The sequence below is a fragment of the Camelina sativa genome, chromosome 5 (assembly GCF_000633955.1).
Source record: "Camelina sativa cultivar DH55 chromosome 5, Cs, whole genome shotgun sequence".
NCBI lineage: Eukaryota > Viridiplantae > Streptophyta > Magnoliopsida > Brassicales > Brassicaceae > Camelina > Camelina sativa.
The window spans coordinates 17,753,632-17,764,222 of NC_025689.1; the positions used below are offsets into that span (position 1 = coordinate 17,753,632).

The window sequence follows — 10,591 nt, forward strand, 5'->3', positions numbered from 1 at the left end:
TTAAAAAAAAAAAAAAAAAAAAATCCATATTAGACGTACCAGCTCCGTGAAACCTTTACCGCTGACACCATGGGCTGGCCGACAGGCCGAGCTACATGTTTCCCATCCTTGATATAATTAAACTTGATGAATTGTATACCACCACAACCACCTCGTACATGTATTTTTGTAACACCTTCATGGTCAGCTCCATCGTCCCACTCATTGCCTCCTTTTCCACCTTTTGCTTCTATTGATCTACTTGGAGTAATCCAAGTGAAGTATGCTCCAAGAGAGTTGAGTTGAGTTTGGTAAGATCCATGAAACCCGATGATCTTCTTTCCCTCCACAGCTAGTGAAAACTTGGCATTACTTCCTTTTGGATATCCTATCAGCTCAGAAATCCTCAAGTTGGTTTTGAATTGAAGTCCTACAATCGCATTCGACTTAGGTTCGTAATAACCCTCGACAGATTCAAGTTGTTCATCATTTTCATGGTCAATCTCAAACTGCATTATATGGTGAAACAAATTCAGATCACGATCAAGAGTATATCACTTGTGCGCTCTTGGTATAGTCGAACCGGATGTACCTTATGCCTCCAGGGTCACCTCTTACATATATTTTTGATACGTCAAAAGATGTGTTTATGTCTATACTTAAATGTTTATACATATAAAATGTTTTCATGTTACGATAATAAATATGTGAAACAAAACTTGAAAAAAAATAATGCTGTAATCAACAGATTTTGAGAACTGATTATGCTGTAATCAAAACTTGAAACATTTATCAACATTTCGAAATAACAACAACAACAACTAGTTTCGGGAAAACAAAAAAAAATTCTTTATATCACATTGTTTATTTGGGCTTAGCAACATTATTGGGCTTTGTTAGGCTCATTTATAATGAAGAAGTAGTTAGTTCAGTGAAAAATCCCAAAGAAACCTAGCCGTCGTCACCGTCACCGTCTCCGTCGAATTCCCCATTACTTACGGCCTCCGCGAGCTCTTTACTCTTCTTCATACACTCTCTTGCCCTGTTTTTTTTTTGTTCTTCGCTACAACAGCTTTTGTGTATCAGTTCCAGTTCTTTCTTTTATTTAGGTAAGCTTTTGTATTCCTTGACACTTCGTTGATGATGCACATTCTCAAATTTTTGCGTATCAGTTTCAGTGTATTTGGGATTTTTGCGTCAATGGAACTAAAAAAAAACTTTCTTTTTGCCTTCCAAGGACGATGAGACTGTCACTATAAGATAGAAGTTGTGTCTGTCTTCTTCTGTATACTTTAGCTTTATTGGTTTTGATGATTCTCTTATTTTTGTGACATGAAGCAGAGAGACATAAACATAAACATGGGGTTACCAGATTCATCACAAGACTTGTCGACAGAGATGGAAGTTGATGCGTTCAGACGAATCTTTCCTCTTCGTTTCTTTGAGCGTCATCTCTCTGAATCTCTTCGACCTGATGCTAGACCACTTGGGAAAGCCAGAGACACCATTGTTAACCCTGGTAAAATAATATATAACTTAACTTTGATCAAAGTTAAGTTGTTTGAAACATGTCACCTTGTTTGTATTTTCTTTGTGTGTATAGGACTTGTTTCAACCGCTGATGGATCTGCTCTTGCCAAGATTGGTTCCACTGTAAGCCCCACCGCCTTAACGACGTTTCGGTTAGATTCGTATAGTCAGCAATGTTACAAAGTTTATCCTTTTTCTTGTTTATAGACTATGCTTGCTGCTATTAGAATGGAAGTTATGACTCCTTCTACAGACTCACCAGATGAAGGATGCATAGGTTCTTTATTATACCCCTGACTTTGTCTTTGTTCTATGTGATTTTGTGTTTCATTTTGTGACTGACTTGTTCCTTTTGTTAGCTCTTGAGTTCCACATGCCTCCTATTTGTTCTCCCACTGTTCGTCCTGGAAGACCAGCTGACGCTGCTCCCGTTATTTCAAAGCGTTTGTCTGATACTATTCTAAGGTGTGTTTCGATTTGATCTTTCTACTCATTCTCGTTGGGCATCAAATACAATAGTGTTCCTTTCTAAATGTGTCCCTTCGTTACAGTTCTGGAATGATTGATCTTAAAGAACTGTGCTTAGTTAGTGGAAAAGCTGCTTGGATGGGTTATCTGGTGAGTGCATATGTATCTAGCTATTGATTTTAGGGAAGTATCTCTTTGAAAGTTATTGAATTAGTGAGGTCTTATAGTATATTTATGAACGTTGTTGCTCTCTAAACTTTCTCATAGGACATATATTGCCTAAATGCTGATGGTGCCCTTTTCGATGCTGCTCTTCTTTCTGCTGTTGCAGCCTTTTCGAATTGTAAGTTCCTTCTTTGTCCTTTTCCTTTAGTTTGCTTCACAGCTCTTGTAGAACTCCTTAAGACTAAACCCTTCAATTCTTCCCTGCACAATACCAGTTTACATATTCAGATTAATATTCTTCCTCTGATGCATAAGAGATCCTTTATATTGGCAGTGGAAATCCCAGTTGTTGCTCTGAATGACAATGGAAGAATAGTTGCCATCAGTGGAGGAAAAGATGAAGACAATGCTTCGATCATCGAGAAAAAAGCAGTGAACAAGGAGAAGAGAAAACTTACACTTAAGAACATCCCTTTCTCTTTAACTTGTATACTCCACAAGAAGTACATCTTAGCAGATCCAACAACTGAAGAAGAGTCGATCATGGACACTCTTGTGACTGTTGTTTTAGATTCCTCGGATCAAATGGTTTCTCTCTACAAATCAGGAGGAACCGTTCTTGCCTACTCATCAGCCGTCAAGGTGAGAGTTTGTTCAGCTTTCTCTTATATTAATCCACCACTTGATTTACACCGCCTTATGGGTTTTGCATTGCGTAGAGCTGTGTGGAGTTAGCAAGGAAGAGAGCAAAGGAGCTTAAGCAGATTCTGGGGGAGATGGATATCGACTAATATGTCAGATGGAATGTGAAAATTTTCAGAACATTGTTTAGAAGAATTTTGTGTTACATAATTTTAATCAGACTACCAAAACCCCCAGTTAGTGCCAAAGGAAGAAGCTCTTCATCATTTTTGTTTCACTGTGTTACTGGTTTTGTTTCTGTTAATGTTAGTGTTAACTGTGAAGCGTGCGATTATATACTTTTTCCATTTCAAACGAATTGAAAACTGAACCGAAATATGCATAACATAATTGGATTTTATACAAATGCTCAAACCAGACGCAATTAACCAAAAATATCAAGATTCTTAGTGTTTTTGAGAGCAAGTTTGTATAATGACTAGGTGCAAGGTTTTTGCCCTCGACTCTAATACTTGGAGATACGTAGATCCGCCTAACTGTCAAGTTTCCTATGAGCACCCTATAATTCACTTGGATGGAGTGCTTTATTGCTTCCGCTACGACATTATGGAAGACAATAGACAGTACTGTCACAAGAAGCTACTAGCTTTTGATCTTCACACAGAGACGTTTCAAAGCTTTCCGGTTACACCAGATGTCGGGTCTAGATACTTACATGAATTAAGCATGTGCGCTCTTAATCATCGTCTATGCATCTTCGGGAGTGCTCCTAATGTAAACAGGGAGGACCTTTTCTTCAAAATTTGGGGTCTAGACATAAAAAAGGGATCACTGGAGATCATGTATTCCATTGAATATTCTTGCCTCCCGCCTGAAGTCGACCGTATGAAAATGATTCCAGTGGCAACTATCAACAATTATCTTATCCTTTCAAATCTTTCTCATACCATCTGGGTTTTCTACGGTTCCAAAACCCACATTTTTCATGGCAACCATTCTTCTGGTAGATATTTCATGTCTTTTTTTGAGACGCTAGTCTCTCTCTACCAATAATTCTTATGACGTTAATAAAATTAGCTATCGAGCCCCGTGATATCACGGAGAAATTCATTTTAATAAAATATTTATTACAAAATTTCTTTAATATATTTTTATTAAATTATGATAAAATAAATTCCAAAAATACAACTCTTAAAAATATTTTGAACAATATTCTTAAAAATAAATTTATTTTTACATGTGATTAACGGAAATTTTATGTTGACGTATCGTTCTCAATGTTTAAGTCTATTTAATTAGTGGGTTACCCTTTGACTAGAATATTTACAGATTTTGTCATTGATGTAATTTACATATATTTCACTCAATTATTCTAAGAAAAATTACAATTAAAATATGCAAATGAGGGATACAAATCTTTACGATTAAATAAATAAAAATTAGTGCTATAAACATATGATAGGTAGTTGTATTTTTAAAATAATTTTTAATGTAATTAAATCCCCATATTTTATTTTATTCTGTTTTCTATTTTAATATTATATAATTAATTAATTATTTGTTGCCTACAATTATACATTTGAAGATAAGTAGATTCTTATATTTATTCCCACATAGTTATATAGTTAAACATATTTATATCTATAAATGCTTATATGTTTACATATGACATCACCATATAGAGTGTTAATTTGAAAGAAATGTAAAATTATTTATTTCGTAGTTTTGAACTCTAATTTTTTTTTGATAGTTTATTTGATTTATCAGTTTAAATATCTTTCTTTTTTTTTGTTTTAATTGTTAAAAACATGAATACATTTTATAAAAACACTATAAATTTCCAAAATAATCGTATTAAAAGTTGAAAGGATATTAAAAATTAATTGAGACCACTCATAAAATGACATAATGTTAATTCGTTCAAATTAAATATTTGAATTCAATTAAATTAATTATTTAAAATGTTTCATATAACTCAAATATATTTTTATAAATGAATATGTTTACATATTTATATTAATGAATATGTTTACATATTTATATTTCCGAAATCAATAAATCAAAGTTTATTAAAGTAATAACCTTATTTCTTTTAGACATAAGCCTTGTTCGTTTGTGAGTCTCAGCGACACCTTCTAACGACTGTAATTATAGTGCAATTTTCTCTTTTAATCATTTCCATCAATATATTCTGTGAATCAGTGCACCGTGTTTCTGTCGCTGTTTTTTTCGGCGATGTATTTAAGCGATACAAGTGTCGATTTTCTTCATCTCTCTGACTATATTTAGTCGCTGGTTTTTAAAATTATTAAAGAATTAGTGTTAAGAATAAGAATATTACCAATCAATCTCAAATTTAAATATAAGTAAACAAAAATTATCACACATTTCACTTATAACTCACTTATAATATACATTAATAAAAATGAATATATCTATATTCATAGAGGTGGAATTGTAGATGAATATATAATACAAACAACTATCATTTTGTAGACAAAACATATGATATATACAAAAGTCTAAAGTCACTAAATATTTTGACAATTCTAATAGATTATATAGATAGTTAATCCAATATTAAATGTACTTACTACTTATTTTTCTCCGTACAAGATGTTGGTTATTTATCTAGTTTTTTGTAAAGGTAAAAACAATTATGAGTGAAAAAATACAAACAGATTTATAATCTAAATGACTTCATTAAAAATTTAAAATTTTATTTTTAAGAAAAATCCATAAACCTTTAGTTAAATCAATAATCCTTACAAAAAAAATTAATTCTTATAATAATATATATTTAGTAATTTTAAAAAATACTTGCAAATGGTTGATTATTAAAAATTTGGAACAATTGAAATATTAATAGAAATAAATGAAAACAATGTTTTCTAAGTAACTTACACATAAATAGGNATTAAAACTTTGGGAAGTGTCTTTAGTCAAGTGGTTACAGCACCACCTCTGCGACCGATCCTACTGGAGTTCGACTCCACTAAGTCGCGTTACTCCGCGTAGTAGGGCTTGGCTATGAATCGGGCCTTGTCGATTCAATGATGCCAAAAAAAAAAAAAATTTAAACTTTATTTTTAAGAAAAATCTATAAACTTTTAGTTAAATCAATAATCCTTACAAAAAAATTCATTCTTATAATAATATCTATTTAGTCATTTTAAAAAATACTTGCAAATGGTTGATTATTAAAAATTTGGAACAATTGAAATATTAATATAAATAGATGAAATAAATGAAAACAATGTTTTCTAAGTAACTTACACATAAATAGGATTGCACTTACATGATTAGTAAATGAAAGCAGAGTTTATCCGAGTGATGTGATCTTAAATATTAAATTTACCAAATGTTTCAATGCTTCAATTAAACGGTTAGGATAATTTCTTTTAATATGTTTTAATAAATAGATAATTTATGAAGAATTATACTTAGTTAAAAATGTGAACATTTGAATAGATACAACTGTTCGGAAAAGTTACAACTGTTCGTAAGAGACACAAGTTTACAGTCAACATACATTTATAATTTTTCAAAAAGACGCACCAATATATTTTTTTGTCAAAAAAATAGAAATTAATTTTTTTATGAAAGTCATAATGAAAAGACGCAATTGTTTTTCGCATTTATTCAGCTTGCTGTCATCATATGTTAAAAAGAAAGTTTAAAAATTTCCCAAAAGAAGAACAAATATATATAATCCTAAAGACATGTACATTTGAACTCAAAGGAAAGTTTGAAATTGTTACAAAAGAAGAACATATATAGATTACTAAAGATATGAATATTTGATTAGACAGGATTGCTAAAGAGTGAACATTTGAATAAATACAATTGTTCGTAAAAAACACAACTGTTTGTAAAATACATAACTTCACATTCAACCGATGCAACTTTCTATAGAGACGCAACCGTATAAATTTCTGCAGATCAATTAGTGACAGCTTGTCATGTGGGAAGGTTGTTAAAGGGTGGGGACCAGGGTTCGAGGAACGCCTGGCGCACCAATAACCTACTGGTGGATTTGGATGTCCACAGTGATGGGTTAGGATCGATGCCCTGCAGGGCCAGCTTGGAGTCCGTTGGGACGGCTAGCGGGGGGCTAGCAGGGTCTACGGACGGTCTGTTGCGGCAGCTAACGGGGTGCTAGTGGGTTCTGTGGGACGGGTTGTCACAACCTTCAACAGATGCAACTTTCTAAAGAGACGCAACCATATAATTTTTTTGTCAAAAGAATAATTAAATAATAATTTTTTTGAATGAAAAGTCACGATGAAAAGATGCAACTGAATTTTTTTAATGAAAAGTCACGATTTTTTTAATAAAAGATCAAGATGAAAAGACGCAACTCTTCTTCCCATTTATTCATATTGCTAATCTTATATACAAATGTCTTAGTATTTATTCATATTGCTAATATTATATACAAAAGTCTTCGCATTTATTCATATTGCTAATATTATATACAAAAGTCACAACTGTTTTTGAGAGACACAACTCTATACTCAACAGATACAACTTTCTAAAGAAACGCAACCATATAATTTTTTTGTCAAAAGAATAATTAAATAATACTTTTTTTTAATGAAAAATCACGATAAAAAGATGCAACTGGATTTTTTTAATGAAAAGTCACGATGAAAAGATGCGACTGTTCTTCGCATTTATTCAGATTGCTATTATTATATAGATTTATTAGCTTTTGACATTCAAAATAAACTACCAAATTATTATCTAAACTAGGTACTGAACTCATTTAAATAAAATATTCATAACAGAATTTCTTTAATATATATATTTATTAAGTTATTTAATAATAGATTCGAAAAATACAATTTTTAAAAATATTTCTTATATGTTTATTGAGAAATATTTTTAAAAAACAACTTTATTTTTACATGTGTTTAACAGAAATTTCACGTTGACGTGTCTTTTTCAGTGAACTTTTAAATTCATTTCATTAGTGGGTTACCCTTGACAAGAATATTTACAAATTTTGCCATTTGTGTAACTTACACATATCTCACTCATTTATTTAAAAAAAAATTACAATTAAAATATTCAAATAAGGGATACAAATCTTTACGAATAAATAAATAATAAATAATGCTATAAACATATGATAGGTGGTTGCATTTTTTTCTATAATATACAATATACTTAAATCCAAATATTTTATTTGGTTCTGTTTTTTGTTTCAATATTATATATATAAATAATTATTAGTTGGCTACAATTATACATTTGAACATATGTATATCCTTATCACATAATTATATAGTTAAATATGTTTATATCTGTAAATGTTCATATGTTGGTATATGATATCTCCATAAAAAGTGTTAATTTGAAAGAAATGTAAAATTATTTATTTTCTAAATTTCATATGAAAGACCTGTGATTCAACATCAGGTCTAGTATTTCCTCACGAAGCACCAGTCAAATATAAGAACTCAATAATCTCTTCCCATTTTGGGTTTGCAGTCATTGTAATAAACAAATCTGAGTTTCCAAAACAGCGATAAAGAGCCATAGCATCTAGATATATTTCAGCCATGTATCTTGGACTACCTGTATGGGAAGATGGCAACACTATACGCTTGCCAATACGTCGTTGATCATTGTCACCTCTAGTTACAACATCTCTAACATTATCATATACATCAGCTCTTATTGTTTTTTGATTTAATCTTATACACTGTAAAGGGTATATGATTCTATTGTTGTATAAGCATCTACTACTATGCCCTAGAGTTTTCTCTTAGGCACGAAACCCAAGGCGCCATTTCTTCAATGAAATGAGCTGCTTCTTCCAGCGATGCTTCTCTGGTAATCTCCTCTCCTGAATCGTTTTTGCTAAGGTGTGATCTCTCTTTGGTGGATCTCTTTTACCGCTTTCCAGCGAGGTTTTTCACAAGAGATGACTTCCTTGATCTTGTCTACTTAGAGCCACTCTCGTCACTTACTGATGTCTTCGGTCGCCTTCCTCGTTCTGAGGTCCCTTCTTACACCACCGTCGGAGCCTCCATCTTTTCCGACTCCACCAGAACCACCAGAACCACCGGATCCACCGGACCCTCAGATATATTTTTCCTTTGTTGAATATCTTGCCCAGCTGCTGAGTTTCTCTTCCTTCAGAGCGTGTGACTCGCTCGTCGTCCTTCTCTCCTCCGCCATACTTAGCTTCTGTCGCCGGCGAATCCATCCTTCCAACTACTGATGCTTCCCATTGAGTCTCCCTTTGCAAGCTGGGTTTCCCTCACCTTACCTCCCATGATATTCCCCCAAGTATGGTCTCACTCTTCCTCTAACTCCTCTAAGATGGAAAGGTTTGTGGCTCTGGTTTTGTGGAATTCGAATGTAGCTCCTTTGATTTTAATGGGATTATATACTCTTTTATCTACTTTAGTACCGTTTTGCAGCACCTTTATTGCTTTGATGCGATCATTTACCTTAGTATGTGGATTCTATCTCAACTTGGCTTTGTTAAAACTTGTCTTCTATCAGCTTGGACAAAGTGCTTTGAGTCTAGGTAACCGACCAGTTCACCTGGTTCATCGTGGCTTTTGTAGCTCTCATCTCTCCATTATGGAGCCTTTTATCCTCCCATTTACTTCACTAGTGTTTATTGGTAGTGTTACAGGGAGCATTGTGTTAACCGTTTTGCTTAGAAGCAGGGATTGTTTTTCAAGACTGTTCTCTTTCAGCATTTACTGACTGTTTAACGTTAGTCACATTGGATGCTTTGTTCCCTCCTTGTGGTTTCAGTAAGGACTTCCAAGCTAAAAAGGCTTGCTTTATTGAATGCTCTTGGTTTGATGCTTCTTTGGCTGAACTTTAGTTTCTCTTCCCAAAATTCCCTCTTGTTTGGAGTGGTTTAGATGCTCATGACTTGTCGGTATTGCAAGGTTCCTCCTCCTAGCTGATGGTCCCCTCTACCTATGTCGTAGAGTTTTTAACTCTTCAGGATATTATGGATGCAATCTATCAAAAAACTGTTGAGGTTTTACTTGTTTGTTGGTCTCTTATGTTTTCTTCGTATGATTTGTATCGTGTCTATTCCTTGTTTAACTATCTTTTAATGGCGTTTTTGGCATTTGTTGCTTTCTTTTCCTTTGCTTTGGATGTACTTCCTCTTTGTTAGAGGTTGAGACTCTTTAATTTAATTATAATGAAATGTGTGCCCAATAAAAAGTATCTACTATAAATTGATAAAACACTCTCCCACTTCTATCTATGGTCGAATATACACACAACGTGAATGTATAAGGTACATGTAATATTCTCTCATTGATATAAATTCTCTTTGTCCTTTTTCCAATTAAAGTACTTTTATATCGTATGCCTCCAAAAAATCCAATTTTACCATATGAAGTGACCTTAGTGCAGTGGCAGAAGGTAAGTCTAATTGTAGAAGGCACCATCACACCCGGGATCGAGTCCCGGTTCCTACGAATGTAGAAATTTGACTAATAGGCCGGCCAGTTGTGGCCCAATGGTTGACAAAAAAATAATAATAATAATAATGGATATTGAAAACTCATATAAAGTGGATGTGTACTCCAAATTCGTTTTAAACTTCCAGATTTCAGTTGTAAAATTATGTCTATCTTTCCCACTGTGGAATGCAACTAAAGCAGCTATTTCATTCGTCGAAGGCAACTCATAATGTTTTATTTTTATCATATTCAATGAGATGAATTTGAAAATTTTCTTCACCAGTACTCTCGTACCTATCCCTTGCTTTTCTAAATACTTTTGCTTGAACATCAAATTCATCAACCATCTTAATTAT

At 32.9% G+C, this 10,591-nt stretch overlaps 2 protein-coding genes across 4 annotated transcripts in view; one reads left to right on the plus strand and one right to left on the minus strand.

Moving 5' to 3' along the window:
- The window catches only part of LOC104789353 (jacalin-related lectin 17-like), a 2,494-nt gene extending 2,000 nt beyond the window's left edge, over positions 1-494 (minus strand). The window contains 1 exon segment of the mRNA XM_019245970.1: positions 60-494. Within this exon segment, the coding sequence (XP_019101515.1) occupies positions 60-494 (435 nt within the window).
- LOC104787145 (exosome complex component RRP43) lies at positions 908-3,118 on the plus strand. Of its 3 annotated transcripts, XM_010512671.2 has the most exons (9): positions 908-1,088; positions 1,321-1,498; positions 1,583-1,632; positions 1,717-1,786; positions 1,869-1,974; positions 2,061-2,127; positions 2,245-2,320; positions 2,477-2,784; positions 2,862-3,118. In XM_010512671.2, exons 2-9 carry the CDS (start codon positions 1,339-1,341, stop codon positions 2,931-2,933), a joined length of 909 nt encoding a protein of 302 aa, XP_010510973.1. In that variant the 5' UTR covers positions 908-1,088; positions 1,321-1,338; the 3' UTR covers positions 2,934-3,118. The 3 variants fall into 3 exon arrangements, with proteins under 3 accessions (XP_010510973.1, XP_010510972.1, XP_019101516.1); XM_010512670.2 differs by having other exon boundaries at positions 1,318-1,632; XM_019245971.1 differs by having other exon boundaries at positions 1,321-1,632.

Coding starts and splice junctions, on each gene's coding strand:
- LOC104787145 (XM_010512670.2), top strand. CDS start 1,339: ATGGGGTTACCAGATTCATCACAAGACTTGTCGACAGAGATGGAAGTT. Junction 1,633..1,716: donor TTGCCAAGATTGGTTCCACT/GTAAGCCCCACC, acceptor TCTTGTTTATAG/ACTATGCTTGCTGCTATTAG. Junction 2,128..2,244: donor CTGCTTGGATGGGTTATCTG/GTGAGTGCATAT, acceptor ACTTTCTCATAG/GACATATATTGCCTAAATGC.